The sequence below is a fragment of the Rhodnius prolixus genome, unplaced genomic scaffold (assembly GCF_049639745.1).
Source record: "Rhodnius prolixus isolate KJV_2025 unplaced genomic scaffold, Rpr scaffold_9, whole genome shotgun sequence".
NCBI classification, from domain to species: Eukaryota; Metazoa; Arthropoda; class Insecta; order Hemiptera; family Reduviidae; genus Rhodnius; species Rhodnius prolixus.
In genome coordinates, this window is record NW_027411604.1 from 15315021 (window position 1) to 15332462 (window position 17442).

The 17442-nt window shown below is 30.6% G+C and overlaps 2 protein-coding genes across 2 annotated transcripts; both read right to left on the reverse strand.

The window, feature by feature from the left end:
• Positions 1-1151: 1151 nt before the first annotated feature.
• On the reverse strand, positions 1152-6833 carry LOC141454752 (uncharacterized). The gene is made up of 8 exons (XM_074129328.1): positions 5457-6833; positions 5039-5345; positions 4519-4756; positions 3459-3531; positions 3239-3335; positions 2477-2581; positions 2189-2344; positions 1152-1292 (listed from the first exon to the last, which is right to left on the reverse strand). The coding sequence occupies exons 1-8, from the start codon at positions 5579-5581 to the stop codon at positions 1230-1232; spliced, it is 1164 nt and encodes a 387-aa protein (XP_073985429.1). The 5' UTR covers positions 5582-6833; the 3' UTR covers positions 1152-1229.
• Positions 6834-7673: 840 nt separating this feature from the next.
• Positions 7674-14459, reverse strand: LOC141454323 (uncharacterized). Its single transcript, XM_074128432.1, has 8 exons — positions 14180-14459; positions 13660-13966; positions 13175-13412; positions 12825-12897; positions 12241-12337; positions 11018-11122; positions 9327-9482; positions 7674-8334 (listed from the first exon to the last, which is right to left on the reverse strand). The coding sequence occupies exons 1-8, from the start codon at positions 14305-14307 to the stop codon at positions 8272-8274; spliced, it is 1167 nt and encodes a 388-aa protein (XP_073984533.1). The 5' UTR covers positions 14308-14459; the 3' UTR covers positions 7674-8271.
• Positions 14460-17442: the final 2983 nt, after the last annotated feature.

A 17442-nucleotide genomic window follows, 5' to 3' on the forward strand; every position in this document is an offset into this window, starting at 1 on the left:
GCAAAATGGAAAAGTGGAGTCCCTGAATAACGGAAGAGTTAAATGGCAAATGTGTTGTTAATTAAATAAAATAAGTAGATAGCGTTTGGTAGTTCAAATTTAAGTAGCGAGTAGGGTAATAATAAAATTATTATGTAAATGATGCATTACAATTAACCTAATACCGGGACGAAGTCTGATGCGTACCTGGGTGTGTGAAGGAATGGTCTGTGGCTTGACTATCTTATAAAATACAATAATAAGCTGGTGTAGAGAATAGAGAATAGCTATTGCTGGGGGTGATCATGAAAAGAGGGAAGTTGGGACTCCTTGAGGTTTAAGGTGGGGTCCTTGATGAACACATCTAAGGTAAGCAGAGTTTGTTCGAAAGACCAGAACTAAATCTGAATTTAAAAAAAAATTCAAAAATCTGAGAGCAAGGGAAGTCTTTTCGGATTGCTCTTCCTTATCCTGGATTGGTGGCCTCTCTATCCAAAATATAATAAGTAGAACTTCTTTAACATAATCTATAATGCATAATCACTTACGGAACAGAAATTAGAATTAAGGCCACGGATAGAAGCTCCTAGTGACTTTTGGAGAAGATGTTGAAAGAAAACCAGAGTAATAAGAGAGAATAAGTAAGGGTCTAGTGATATAGAGTAATAGTAATAAGCTGAACTGAGATTTCTAGTGAGATCACAAATTTAAGTCCCGCGTGGAGCAAATTTTTATTTATAGAAAAAAATTATTAGTTTATGCTTCCACTCCTAATTTATTCTTTGCCACATAACTTGATAGTGGAGGATATGTCTCGTTGAAAAAAAGGTGAAATAGAATGAATCCCTAATTCTTAGTTAGAAAACCCTTCTCAGTTCAATACAAATAAGGCTAGGTAGCAACCAATAAAATGAGTAGGAAAAAACCAATTCAGAAATTATATATTTTATTGCTAATAAAAATCTACATAATTACAAATCTTTTTTGCAGATTTTTAAAAACTGATAGTGTGAATGAGTGAACGAACCCTGAAGGTCATGTCAAGAGCACTAATACATAATTCCAATTATCCAAACTATGTATAGCAGGAGAAAATGTTTGTCATCTAATCTCTTAATTTTGGTAGATAATCTATTAAATAGATTTTATGCAGCTAGTAAAACATGATGTGCTGAGTATTTTTTTTCTAGTAGCCAATTGTAAATACTAGGATTGATTTAACTAAATATATCTATTTGCTATTCCTTCATTCAATTAGAATTGTCAATGACTTGACGCAGAACCATGTATGTTGATATCATGTTCTTCACAAACTGAAAACCAAAATTCATTTTTTTTAAAAAAAGGTATCTCAAAATTTATATTCTGTTAACGCAAAAAAAAAAAAAAATACTGGAGTGATCACAAAAGATTTTCTCTCTGACAACAATCCTCAAAATTCTAACTCAGTTATTTTATTTTAACTATGAATTCTTGAAACTAAATACTCCTTATTGACATTTTGCAAGTAAAAACGTTATATTACTGAAAAGAATGTTCATAGTAAAATCATTGAAGTAAAATTTATTGATCTACCCATAGTATAAATGAAATGATTCGAATGGGGATGGTTTAGGGTTCTCGGAAACACAAACTCGGAGGTTTTAAACTCGGTTTAAAACTCAGAGGTACACAAACAAAAGGCAACACAAATCATATCTAAAAACATCTCCTTTTTTTTGGATTGAGGTGATCATCTTAAAAGGTGTCTACGGAGAAAACACAATATCGAAAAGTTTACAAGATTGTCTCTTACACAGTAAGGGAATGTGGAAAAAACAATATATTAAACAAAACTCGGTGATTCTGATGACTCTAATTCCAGATTTCTGCATTTTTCTCGTTAATAGCTCTAACGATAGAGAAGGGAGAAAGAAAGGCAGCTAACGAAAGTAATAATCCTATATACCCGTAACATTAGGTACATAGTTAATGCAAATAAACTCTGGTTTTATCAACATGCAGAAAAAACACTGCAAAACAACTATAAGGAATAGAATAACTCGAAAATACCAAAAACTAATCATAAAAAGAAATGACAGGGTCCTATAGCGTTTCCCCGTTCGGTTGGTGTTGCCTGTTTTCAAATGCTAACCGGGAAATATCTACACTTAATATGTTTAAAAGAGTTATAATAATATAATATTATTTAAGTAACATCATAACCAACGTGTGCAAAAGTGGCATGTTGCAAAAAATACATCCTCCAAGCGCTAAGCTTAATTGGATCTGTGGTAACTGTCATCATGATTAGGGTCGTCATGCCCAATGGACGGGCGCTCTCCTCCCAAGGAATTTCTTCTAGTACATCCCTAAGAGATTCTTGCTGCAAAAGAAAAACAGTTTTTTGCATTTTAGTCAGCAGTAAAATTATTTTTAATTATAGTTTTGTAAATTGGAAGAAACAGATTGCTTCAAGAATAACATCAATAGAAACGCAAAGTACTATTTCAAATACCTTGTCAATTAGTTCTTGACCAAAAAAGCTATTCAAATACTGATGTAAAAAACAGTAGGCCACGAAAACAATCATCTTACACCATTCAAATATTCCTTTCGATTCCTGTAAATAATAATAATAATTAAAAATGAGGAAATACCTAATACAATTTGTAAAATAAATATACTTATATACAAGAAACAAACTTATTGCATTCATTTGATCCACTAAAACTTTTCTAGCGTACAAACAGCAAATCCAAATTAAAACTGACCGTCAGAGCAGATGTAACATATAAGGGTTGATCTTCAAAAATAGTTACTACAGTTTGTTTAGAGTTTATAGAGTTGGTCATGAAACTTTCAATGATTTCTATGTTTGTAGTGAAGAAAAAACAAAACAAAACCGAAAGTATTCAAAAAAATTGTTTTGGCCCCTCAGCTCATTCAGACGAACGGCCTAATATGTTTCAACTTATTTTTGACCTAGAATAACGTAAAAATTTGAGCAAAATACTAGGATGTCCTCCCTTTTTTTAGTACTGCTCAAGGATCTTCTTCAGAAATCCTTTCCACTGCTCTTACATATTTTCTTGCTTTTAATTACAGTTATCCGCAGTTTTTAGAAGGTACTTTTATCAAAGGATAATTAATTTGTAGTAACTGATATTTTTCTGAATTTCATAAATCAAAAACAAAATTTTCATTATTTAATGGCCAATCACTAGCGAAAAAGCTATTTATTGATTCTACTAGAAATGAATTCTGTTTAGCAACTTACGCTCATCTGTAACATAGCAAAACTTAAAGAAATTATAGCGTGCAGTACATCAGCCACTATCATGGACCTGAAGACCATATCCATTTTCTTTAGAAATCTACAACATGAGACTAAAGAGAAACTAAATAAGCATATAAATATGTCAAATATAATGTTTAAAAAGTTTTATTCATTGTTTATTTTTTAAAATTTATTGCTAAAGAAGAAATAAATTTCTTACTGCAAAATAAAGACATGAGTCTTCACACATTCTTTCAATTCTTTTAATCTTGCTTCATATAATGATTCCTTTCCTACAAATAAAATTTGATAAAATTGAAAGAAAACCTACTTATTGGGAAAGAGGTGTTTAATGAAATTGTTGTGGAATTGCAAATAATACTAAATAAAATTATTAACTAAATAGATTTCATGGAGACTTCGTCATTCATTGTTTATTGTCTGAAACAACATTAAGATTATAAAATTATAAACACATTTTAGAGCGAAAGTAATAAGGATAATCTTGGCCAATTTTATCTTTTGTAGAAAATATTTTAATTTAATATCAATAACAGCTTAGGAATCATTGTTTTAACTGCAAAATTCCCGGATATTGTGCTGGATTTCAACTTTGGACGAGCATCGATCAATGCAGACTATTTGACTCCTGAGACTGTAGTTCTCCGTTCAGCACAGCCACCAAAGTCTTTTACAGCTCCTTGGCAGTGTCCTAGCAGATACATCGTCAACTTTGTCGAGGATTCTCGAGTTAACTGCTTATGATAATTCCAGGTTTCTGCTTTTAGTTAACAGCTCTAACGATAGAGAAGGGAGCAAGAAAGACAGCTAACGAAAGAAATAATCTAAATCTAAAAAAGGGCTACGAACTCAAGGCTTAGTAATAGATTTAGTCACTGCCTTGTGAGCGAGCAGAAAGGTCTCGGTCCCACAAGAGGTTTGCTAGAACCTTCCTGAGAGTCCATGCGTTCTTTTCAACAACGGATCTATCTGATAATCATAATGAAAATTATGATTTTTAAACAAATGTGCGCATTAGAAATTTGTGAGATTTAAATTTTTACATTTAAACAAATTTAAATTAAGTTGTAATCTATTCATAGTATACTGGTATAGAGAGCGGTTACTAGTAACCTAACAGAATCGCTATTTGGTGCAGCCTAAATAGATTTTAACAAAGCTTGTGGACTTTGAAGCACTATTAATAATATTAAACTGATCAAATAATCATCATTTAATTTTTACTTTAAAATAAATAGAAAAAGGAAAACATTCAATACCTTTTGTTTGAATTGTTCGTAAATTAATCAATTTTTGCTCCAACTGTTTTAAAGCACCATTAGCTGTGTATACAGTAACAAATACAAATCCATCTACTGCCATATACGTTTGTGCGGCATACTGAATGCCAAAACAACATAAGAAAAAAACGATACCAAAATGCCAGCCATCAACTTCCCAATAATAAATGTTCAATGGAAAACGCATCTCGGATAAAGGTGTTTCTCCAAATATTACCTACGATTTTCAGTATTAGTCATAAAAACACAAATTCATTGAATTTTTTAAAAAATCCTTATAAATATAATGTTTGAAATTAAAATTTAGGTTTTTTTTAAAGAGGTTTAATTACATTGGTAATAATGGATACTTTCTTCTTCAAAATGTTTGTTGGATACCCTCATCCCTTCTTTCACCCCATACAATGAACTAATATGCTATAATTCTTATAACTGAAATGGACAATAATATTTTTCCTTTATCAGAATATAGATAGACATGCTTGGCGATATTCATTACCTTAAATATTGGGCAAAACCACCAAAAAGCAATGGATATAGCACCACAAATACAATGAAGAGTGGCTAAAAACGGTACATTTTTCATCCAACCATCAGGTAAGTCCATGGCGTCTGCCATTATAACCAAATTATTTAGTTCTTTGTAATGTTTAAGGAAGAATAATTCTTTATAACAAGCTGAAAAAGTTAATGTAAATATATCTATTGCTTCACTTCGATCAACCAAATCATCAGTACTAACTAGCTTTAAAAATAGGCCAAACGTGCAAAATATCAGAAGAATTGGTGAAAGAATTTCGTATATCCTGAAAAAAAAAAATCAAAATTATATTTGATATCATCAATCCAGGAACGGAAATATTCATTCTATAAAATGTACTAAAGAAATCTGGAAGATCGAGTTCAAAAATACTCACTTCATTAAAAATTTAACGGCCAAATTCTTTGAATCTAAAGGCCACATCGCTATGATTTTTAGTGCAATCAACGGAACTCTTAAAACTGATGACTTTTTCTTAAATGTTGCTCTAGAATTTCCCATGTTTAAGGGCCCTAAATATGTAACTCTCTCCCTTGGAATGTATTCAAAGAATGAATAGCCTAAGGACAAAGAATATGTTTTGGCGCAGGATTCTCTAATTCTTCGCTTTCAATAATTAATACCAAATTATAGTTGGAAACTAGGAATTGGCAAATCAATTTTCTGAAGTAAGAATACTCGACGCATGTAATGTATGCATGCCCGTAGCATATTATTATCGAGTAAAGTAAATTAATGGTTGCATACGAAGACTTTTACATGATTCTTGTTACAGCAATTTATGTAAGGAAACGTTCTTGAAAGTATTTTGGGCGAAAAATAAGTTAAAAATCAGGAACTTGTTTCAGTAATGCAGCACTTTCACTCAACTGATTTTCAATTAATATGAAATTTTGAATCCATAAAGATATAAATTAAAGGTCACACATTACATTAAATAGACATTTTAGAAGGAACATTAATCCTATAAATGCCTTAAAAAGCATATTGCTTGGAAATTAATTCAATTAATAAATCCGTATATGTGCTATGAGGTTACATAGTAGATGGGCCAAATTAGGTGATTCTATCCTCTTTTTGGTCTTACATTGGGCTATTTGTTTGTAATATTAGTCTTGGCCATACAAACCCAGCTTCCTTTTTTTATCCTCTCTATTATTTATTACGCTACTTATATCATCATTTTTTCATTTATTCATTCTCGTTGTTCTAACTGATCTTTACCAAATAGTATATTACATTTCTGCACTATTCAGAGCTCTTTTGAGCCTCTGCTAAACTGTAAAGATTTCTTTTGATGATGAAGCAAAAATTTCTAAGGGCCTAATTCCAAAGCATCTTTAAAATTCTGCTGAAGCAAAAGTGTCAATTGTTTTTCCGTCATTATCTGCGAACGCTAGCAATAGATCAGTAATTACTTACAATAAAGTTTCATAATTGAATGAAAGAAGAAAATAATACAAATATAGATAATTAATATGTTTTATCCATAGGTCATTGTTTAAGTGCTATCCAAAATTATTTCAGTGCTTGATTTTTGTCTAAACATATGTTTAGATATAAGACACTCTTCTCTCTAGGTAGCTTTACTACTCTTTCTTTATCTTTGGATGTCATTATTTACCAAAATTGGTGTGTAATACTATAAGATTACACCAAACCGTTTTGTTTACAATAACTTCATTCCAATCAGAAATTAATGAGATTTGTTGTCTCCATATAAAGATAAAATATAAACAAAATCTATCGAGTAGTTTACAAGATATTTGAAGTTAAAGATATCACTGTTTCAAACGAAACCAAAATTTAAATCCAAATATCTCGTTTCCTACTCGAAAGATTTTTACAAAATTTTATACAATTATAGACAAAAGTTGTCTCCATATACAGGTAAAAAATAAACAAAATCTATCATGTAGTTTACAAGATATTTGAATTTAAAGATTCCCTCTGTAAAACGAAAGCAAAATTTTATCTCTAAATATCTCGTTTTCTGCTCGATAAATTTTTACTAAATTTTACACAATTATAGAGAATAGTTGTCTCCATATACAGGTAAAATATAAACAAAATCTATCAAGCAGTTTACGAGATATTTGAGGTTAAAGATTTCACTGTTTCAAACGAAACTGAAATTTAACTCTAAATATCTCGTTTCCTACTCGACGGATTTTTAAGAAATTTTATACAATTTTAGACAAAAGTTGTCTCCATATACAGGTGAAATATAAACAAAATCTATCGAGTAGTTTACAAGATATTTGAAGTTAAAGATATCACAGTTTCAAACGGAACCAAAATTTAACTCTATCACGTTTCCTACTCGAAAGATTTTTACGAAATTTTATACAATTATAGACAAAAGTTGTCTCCATATACAGATAAAATATACACAAAATCTATCGAGCAGTTTACGAGATATTTGAAGTTAAAGATATCACTGTTTCAAACGAAACCGAAATTTAACTCTAAATATCTCGTTTCCTACTCGACAGACTTTCGTAAAACGGCAAAAGGTAGTTTAATCAACCCTTATACTTAACATTTTTTGAAAAAGCCGTTTTTGCTCATTTTGGGCAACTTTTTTCTCGAAATCTATTAGATCTGGGTTGTTGCAAAAAAATTACAGTTATAAAGGAGGGTTTGCCCTTTATTTTAAAGAAAATTTGGGAATTTTAACTTTTATAGAAAATGAGAAAACAATTGTCAAAGTTGGGCGTTTTTCAACGTTATGCTTTTTCGTGCACTTTTTGACGATCAATTCCATTCGTATAAAATTAAAAGAAAAGATCCACTTATTCCAATGGTTTTTCTTTCTTGTTTCTCAAAATAGATGAACCCAAAATGCAGAAAATAGCGTTAACCTTAATATTAACTGTAAAATACCGGAACCGCAGCATTCTACTGAATTTAAGACACAATTTCTGTTTTTCCCAATTTTGAATCGGAGTATTGTTGCTATTAAGATGGAATTGAAATGCAAGTCAATGAGCATCCGTATTTTGCAAGAAACTTTGAATAAGCGATTTGATTAGTGGGATATAAATGAATAGTATTAAAAACTTTCACATCTATTTTATTAAAACAAATTAAACAGAACAAGCAAATAATTGTAATGTAAGCTCATAAAAAATCAAAAATATAAGTTCTGACTTTTTTTTATGACCATTTAACTAATCGAAACTAGCTTATTAAATAGAATTATCCTGCAGTTGCCTTAGAACCATATAAGTAGATATCATATTTTTGACGAACTGAAACAAATGTAAGTTAAAAATTAGTTGGCAAATAATCAGTGTAATGGTTTAATTTAAAAGCCACACTTCTTATAACTAACTGCTAGAACAAACAGTTCGAAAGATGTAACAGTGCCATTGAGTCATATTTTTGAAATTGAATTTCTCCCAAAAGTAAGTAGCCAGAGCTACAAGTCTAATGAAATATATTTCTGTTTTATGTAAACTCAGCATTGCAGGGTAGTTATTTAAAACTAAGATAATGTATTTATTTTTTCAAAATATTGGACTTTTGTTTTTACTTTACATAAATGAAGTTAAAAAGTAAGGCGCCAAACATTGTTAACGAAGGTAGCTAAAGTACAGCTTTACATAAAACATGCAAATTAAAAGAATTTAAATTAATCAGTAATAAGTGATAATGGTTGTTGTCTATCTAACTAAGTTGCAGGTTTTTGGTCAAGGGCAATATTAAAAGTAAAGCTGCAAAAATGTTTTGCACAAGAAGGAAAATCTCTGACGGCCAACCCTACTAATGTTCTGGTTAATGGAAGACAAAGGTCTGGTCTAAATCCATCATCCCAAGAATGATTTTACTGATATTTCTTTCTGGATTTTCTCCAAAAACCATAAAGAATTTTCTTTAATAAATAACTTTTTTAATTTCATCTATTTAATTATACTTCTTTATTAGAATTAGATTTTTAGCCTATGCGAAGATTTTTTTTCTCTTGAAATCGCATAATAATAATTATTATTATTTTATTTTTTTGAGTTTGATAGTGGTGTAGCGATTTTTAGAGAATAATGTTATCACTTAGTAAAAAATCAATTTGTCGAAAATTTGAATTATAATTGCTACAGGAGAATGAGTGTTATCTCATCAAATTTTTCTTTTTTATCTTTCAATACCCTCATGCCGTTATCAATCAGATAATCTCAGAGAATTACATTCTATGCTGCCTATATTTGAGAATTTCTGGTTTTTCTCCACTTATATACATACTTACCTCTGAAAATGTCGCATACTGTAAGAAATACATTCTCCAAGCACTGAGCTTGATTGGATTTGTTGTAGCTGTAATCATGATCAGAGTGGTACTTCTCACCGGTAAGGAGCATTCTTCCCAAGGAACTTCTTCCAAAACATATCTAAGATTTTCTTGCTGCGACAAGTTAAAAAAGAAGTCATAATTTGGTTACACAAACGTTTACAGATACATGTATCTTACAGGTTTATCTTATTAGTCCAACAAAGAATATTAAACTCACTCACAAATATTGGACAAAAAAGAAAGGCCCCATTTACACAGAAAGTTTTATTAGAATCTCTACCTTTAGAGATAAGGTATATTCTAATAATAAGTTAGATGTGTACAACTTAAAATACGAACATTTATTGAGCGAATTAAGTGTTAACACTTCCTTCGACTTGATAAAGGTACCGGAAAAGATGAGAACCTCGGCCTTCGAAGATTACATTTCTTCCCATTATCCGGGCTCATATCGTTTATTTACAGATGGGTCCAAAATCAATAATAAAGTCGGAAGTGCTGTGTATGATCCGGTTCGGAACTATTTTACGATAATTAAATTAGAAGATGAGGCGTCCATTTATACAGCGGAGCTAATTGCTATTTTAACGGCTTTAAAATATATTTATTCGTTGTCGGAGAAAAAATATACCATTATTAGTGACAGCCAGAGTGCGTTGTGTAAATTATCACATATACACAACCAGTCTACAGGAATGAATCACATTATCGCAGAGATTGTAGAAACTATTGCCATTTTTAAAGAGAAGGGAGTCTGCATTAATTTTTTGTGGGTAAGGGGTCATTGTGGTATAAAAGAGAATGAAATTGTTGATACACTTGCAAAGGAAGCCACCAATAGTGGGGAAATGGCTAATTATAAATTACCACACACCGATATCAAGGGTATAATTGCAAAAGCAGCACTACAAAAATGGCAGACAGATTACAATAATGGTGATAAAGGTAGATTCTATAAAACTATGGCAGATCAGTTACCTAGACAACCATGGTTTAAGGGAACTGTCACTAATAAATGGGTTGTTACGACAATAAGCAGGCTGAGAGCGAACCACGCGGTGTGCGGATCGTATCTACACAGGATCAACAAAAGGCCCTCTCCTCTTTGCGTAGATTGCAATGAGGAGGAGGATTTCAAACATGTAATAATGATATGTCCACGTTATGTGGTAGAAAGGAAACGAATGTTTGACGATATATACAGGTATTTAGATGCACCATTTCGCTACGAAGACATTATATTCTCCACCAACATCTATGTGCCTAAGTCTATAGCAGAGCTAGCAATGAAATATGAATGTATTTAAAAGCTATAGCCGAATTAGAATGAATGGAAGAAAATGCTTAGAGAAGGATTACGTGATTTTAATTTTGGTTAAGCTATAAGGATGGCAGGAGCACAGAGTGCTGCTCCATCCATTAGCAGTAGTTTATGTAAATAGCAGTATATAGTAGAATGATGAATGTGTGAAGCGAATGTATTTGTAGGTAAGAATGGAGAGTGAGTGATATTCTAGTGATAAGCACCTAGACGATGCTGGCTGTATGGCGGAAGCCAATGCCAAAAAAAAAAAGAATATTAAAGATTACAAATAGTAATTTTTTGTTCAGAAAGATTTTTAATTATAGTTTCATTATTGATTTACCTTATTAATTAGATCTTGGCCAAAAAAACTGTTGAGATACTGATGTAGAAAACAGTAAAAAATAAAGAATACCATTTTGGTCCACTCTAGTATTCCCTTTGATTCCTAAAAAAATTGTACATAAAGATCCATTGTATCCATTTCCTTTTAAGGGTTTCGGCAATGGATGCAATTGCAACCTCAGCTATAAGCCAATTATACATGTTTATATGAAAATATAAATTTGAAAACTAACAATGACATAAAATTGTCTTAAGATTAATTTCACAAAGTAAATGCGATACTAGTTTTGGTAAGCCATTACAAAAATTAAAACAAACGTGGAGAATTTACGATTTATTAATAATCTTTTATACATAAATGGCACGATAGCTAAACATCTAATGTTATATTGATTGGATTATCAATTATAAGACTTATTATTATTATAAGACTGCGGACTAGAAAGTATTCAATGCAAAGTTAATCACTTTTCTACAAATGAGGGAGAGGTTTCGCCCTAAAGCAGTTAAACAGTTAACCGTCACACAGTGACTTCACTGCTACCTACATGTCGAAGGCTACCAAATACCCGACTTCCTAAGACGTCCAGGCTCCATTTATGCCAAGAAAGATATCAGCTGGTCATTTAATGATCCTACATTATTTTTAATTTTGTCTGTAGCGAAATGATTCAGGATTAGCGATGTGAAGATAAAATGGGCTACTTTGAGATAATAGCTTGAGGGACGAATACTCGTAGCGGCTATACGATGTTATGCAATGGAATGTCACTGGCATAATGCTTAAGTCAACTTTGATCTTTAACAATAGCAGCTTTAGAGTTCATCGAAATCTTTAGACTCCTAGTTTGATGACTGTTATTACTGCGAGGAAAGGTTTTAAAATTTGCAATTAATCTGGGTAATTCATTATTAACTCTTTTAACAAATATCAATTATTCCCTTATCAATGTAATGTTACTTCTTTTTTCTGTTGGCTTCCTTCGCAGTAAGCTCTATTAAGGTTGTAAAACTGCCCTTTCCCTTAGTTGGGAGATGGCAACACCCTTGTTTGACTGAGCATGTTGTGTTTATTATCTTAAGATGATATATTATGAAGTTCTCAAATTAACCCATCAAGTGAATGAATGGAGCCCAGTTCTACACTACGTTGTATCTTGGTTCCCCACATATCACCATGCTATTTTGGCTTATAATTGATTAAGTTTTTTTTCTGCTTACACTCATTTGCAACATGGCAAAACTGAGAGAGATAATAGCATGCAACACATCGGCTACAATCAGCGATCTAAATATAACTTCCAATTTTCTAATAAATCTGTAACAGAAATGAGTGAGACAATAAGTTTTTATTTCCTACACAGGAGTTTTACATAATTTAAAATCTATCCGTTGATTTTTTAAACAAATTATATTTAGAAAAAAATTAAAACTAAATTAGTTAGATAAGTAAAGTAAATAAGAAAATCGTTCATGCCATGAAACTTAAAGATGCTAATGTTGAAATAATGTATTGTAGTTTTAATCAAAATCTTCTTTTTGAAAATAAAGAAGAGAATTTTTTTTAAATCAGTTTTGTACTCCTTGAATTAACACCTTAAAATTTTGAACATTAAAATCCTCTGTGATATTCCAATGTTTTCTATAGATTGGATACTAAAGATTAAGTTTTAGTATAATATATTGTATAAAACTGAAGCATCAGCAGTATTTTTGAGTTGCTTACATAAACAAAATTAAATTTTAAATAAATATATAATACTCAATTCTAAAGTTGAATCACCAATTAAACTTAAACTACTTACTGTAGTATACGAGCATGAGTCTTAGCGCATTTCTTGAGTTCTGATAATATTATTTCATTTAGTGTTTCCTTTCCTAAAAATGAAATGGCCAAAAAATATAAATAGATTTTGGATTTTTATGCCAAAAATGTTTATAAAAACCACTGAAAAAAAAATCTGTTTCTGAGAAAGTAAAAATTCCGAAAAAAATTGTCTTTCAATCTTTTCTCTGCTCGTTAGGAACATATTATCAAAAATAACCAAATGGTTCAGTGAATGTTAAAATTCATTAAAAATGGAGCTGTAGTTTTCAATTACATGAAACAAGTAACCAGTCAATAAACTAAAAAATTAATTAAAAAAAAAAATACCTTCAGTTTTTATAGAACGTATTTTCATTATTCTATCTGCCAGAAGTTTTAAAGCTCCATTAGCTGTGTAGACTGCTGTAAATAGGAATCCATCTACTGCCATGTACACATGAGTGGAAAACGCCAGACCAAAACAACAACAAACATAAATAGCGCAAAATTGCCAACCTGTAGGTCCCCAATCGTAAACATTCATTGGTAGTCGCATCTCAGGCAAAGTTGTGATACCAAAAGATACCTACGATTTTAAATAACTTGTTCAATATCTTGCAAATAATCATGATTTAGCGCTTTGCTGATTAATAAGCTAGATAAAAGATATGTCTTTATAAATTTTGGTTTCAAAAAAGAAAGTAAAACTCTGACTATAGAATATTGGGAACAGCAAGAGAATAAGGCGAGAATTCCCTGCACATTTGCCAACAAAATTTTATTACTTCTTAAAATTTATTATAGAATTGACACTTGAAGTAAATTATTTTTACCTTGAGTATCGGAACCATCCACCAGAACCCAATAGCTAAGAAACCACAAGTGCAATGAGCTGCGGATAAATACGGTGGATATTTGAGCCAACCAACTGGGACCTCTAAAATATCAGCTGTCATTACCAAATCATTTAATTCATTATAATGTTTCACGAAAAATAGTTGTTTGTACAAAGCTGAAGATGTCAAGGTTATTATATCTATTGCTTCACTTCTATCTACCAAATCCTTGGTTGTTATAGTTTTCACCAACAGCCCCACAGTACATAATGCTAGAAGAATGGCTGAGCTCACCAAATATATCCTGAAACACGTTTGAACAACGTTTATCCTGTTTATTATTGTTAAATAATACGAAATATCTAAAAGTATTTTACTAAGAAAAATCATTTTTAAATAAATTCCCAAAAAATTATTTAATCTGCTTTTCAAATTTAAGAAATATAATTCTTCAGTTCAAACAAAGCGGTTCCTATTTTTACATTATCAAAAAATAACTCAATTTTTATTTAGATACCTCATTAACGTTTTAATAACTCGATTTATGGTAAAAGGTGGCCACATCGCCGCTATTTGTAATGTGTGCAACGGCACTCGTAGTACTTTTGGTTTGATGTTGCTGGGAATCGAGTTTGAATTGGCCATTTTAATGGATTCTCAAAAGGTGTTTTGAAACGCCTCAACACTTATAAAATAATGTTTTACTTTCATAGGAACCTCAGTCAGCAATCTCCATTTTTTTTCTTTCCATATTTAATAACCAAATTTATTAAATGATAGGTTGAACTGCGTTCCTAACTGCAAAAGATAAATCAATTTTCTATACTGAAAGGGCTATGAGGTCTCGTTACTTACATATAACATATCATTACGCAACAAAGAAAATTATTGGTTATTACCAAAACCCACATCTGACTTTGTTATTCATAAGACACAACCTAAGTATGTAAACTGTATATTTTACTAATCAATTTTAGAATTAGCTTCTTGTACACTTGGGACAACTAAAAGATAAAGAGGTACTTCAAGAACATGTAAAATAGATTTCAATTTTTTGTTATTTTAAATTAACTATAAATATAAACTTTAGGTAAACAAAATTACCAATTTTCACCACAATTATTGTCCTAGAATTAATGTACAGTCAACAGTGCTAAATATTAAAATATTTATTTCTAAAACTTTTACTTATTTATAACTAAAAGTAATAATTCATGACAAGCAGTTGCATGTCAGTTTTTGGGAATGTCAAGCAAATGCTCCCTCCCGACAGAATTCAGTAATAGTTTTTCCACTCTACAAAATAAATAGCCAGAAGAATGGTTGAACTCCTTTGTTGCAATTATTAACTTCGAAATGATAAATTTTGTATATTTTGGTATTGCTGAACAAGTGAAATTTTGTAAATACTTTATGTTGAACAGATTCAAATATAAGAATAATCTGATTGCATTTTTTAATTTTCTGTCACAGCATACTCATGAAACCAGTTCTAGAATATTATCTAAATATATTTTGCAATGGATTTTATAAGACATTTAACGGGCGCTAAAAAAATGATCAATTTAAGGGTGATTCGGCCAGTTTTACCTGAGCCAGTATATCTTGGTAAGTGCAAGCTTCAAATATTTTATTTCTTTTCCAATTTTTTTATATCGCCTGTGTTGCAATTGTCTAGATAATCAGTAGGCTCATAATAATTAGATAATAAGTACTCATAATTAAATGAAGTAATGTAAGTGCAACTTTTATTAAACTTAAGAAATAATTGATCTAATGAAAATTGTATATAGTTCTTAATTAATGATTGGAAAATAGAATTATGATTAGTATCATCTAAATAGTATTTTTATTATAATAGGATGGACAATTTTGGCAATAAAGCGAAAGTTTTTACAATACTTCGACTGTTTTAGTTTAAAAGGATTTATTGCAGCACGCCCGCTCGTAAGTTGAGGTAATTCCCATCATTTCTGCATTTCTTTCAATTAGGGGAATTATACATACGGTACTACGCTATCTTATAGAGCTGTTCTTCAGGTAGTATTATCTATTATTTAATATATTCAAAGTAATAAACATAAATTTAAAACTTTTTCATATAATGTAAAGCTTTGTATCTGAATAAAAGTTTTAATTTTTGTTGAAAGAAGATTTTAATTTGATTGAAAAATTTAATATAAAACGCACATGTTAATACTGAGTCATTTTTCAATCACATTGAACTATTTTTATTCCAGCTAATGATTTTTTAATTCATTTTCATAAAAATTAGAATATTAGTAGCTCATGTGTGTTGTATTTTGCAATCAAATATATTAAGAAAAAATAAATCAAGTTTATTCAGTCTGTTTTGTTTCTTTCTTTGATTATTTTGTTTTTCCAGCTCAAATTGTTTATTAAGTTAGTATCCTTTATCTACTTACTGTTGACTATTCCAACTTAAGAAAAGCAAGAAAAACTGCTGTTAAGAGAGCTCTATTGGCAAGATCGATAAGTACTCAGTTCTCAGTTCTTTCGCTAGAAAGCATAGGTATTTATATTTTTAATTTCATACAAAACATATTTTTATGTTGCCTAGTTAAAGTAACATTGATAAGTACGCAAATTAAGTATTAAATTATAATAGATGATATGAAAATAATTCTAATAATGAAGTAATCATTTTGTTATTTTACACATTTCTGGCTGGATACTTTATTCCAAACATGTAACTTAACAACATGTAAAAATAGTAGTTTAATTATGTAGCACAGTCCATTTAAATCTCATTTATTGCCATTATTAATTTCTAACTGCCATTTGCCTTCCAACCGTCGAAGCGACAACATCTCCTCTAACTATGAACACCTTTGAGATTCTCTAAAAAAGAGAGGTGAAGGTTCGACTAAGTAAGATATGTTTAGAGTGACGAGCAACAGAGCGATGTCTCCCTCGACATCACTCAAGTCCGTACTAGAAGAAAATTTGTTTTGTTGACGTATATATAAAAAAGTTACAACAGTGCTGTCTAGTGGTAATTTTATAAACTAGATTTTTTTTTTTTTTTTTTTTGGCGCATCAACAGCTAAGGTCATTAGCGCCCGGAGCTTTTTCCAGTGCACTGCCGGCCTCCGGACAGTGTTCTCTCGTTACAGACAACACTGTCCATCACCGGACAGTGAGCTGTAAGAAGCTCCTAGGAAGAGAAAATCTAAGGGTCAGCTGCTGGATTCGAACCCGGGACCTCCGCGTGGGAGTCCAGTATGCTAACCTCATAGCTAATCCCTAAACTAGATTTTTGACCTTCCTGATAAGTGGCGCTCTCTGAAGGATATTTTTTACAACTAATTTTTATTTTCAATTTTTTTGATAATTGGCGTTCTCTGACGGGTGCTCTTGGAACTAATTTTAATTTTTTCAAAATGTTTGATTTTGGCGCTCTTTGGTGGATTTTTTCAGAACTAATTTTTAATTTTATTACTTTTGATTTTCTGCGTTCTCTGACGGATTTTTTTTGAACTAATTTTTTATTTTTGATTTTTTTATTCCTATTTTTTCCTAGTTTAGATTAAAACTTTTTAACACTTCTTTTTGGCATTTTTAATAATTTATGTATTTTTTTCCAAAAATAGAATTCAAATACCAAGTCTATGTAAAAAATAGGTATTCAAATATATATTAAAGGTTTTTAAATATAAATTAGAAGGTTTTAATATAATTAAAGGTTTTTATTTATTTTTCTACTAAAGCGTACATTATCTTTGAAACGTAAAAAATTCATATAACTAATTACATTAT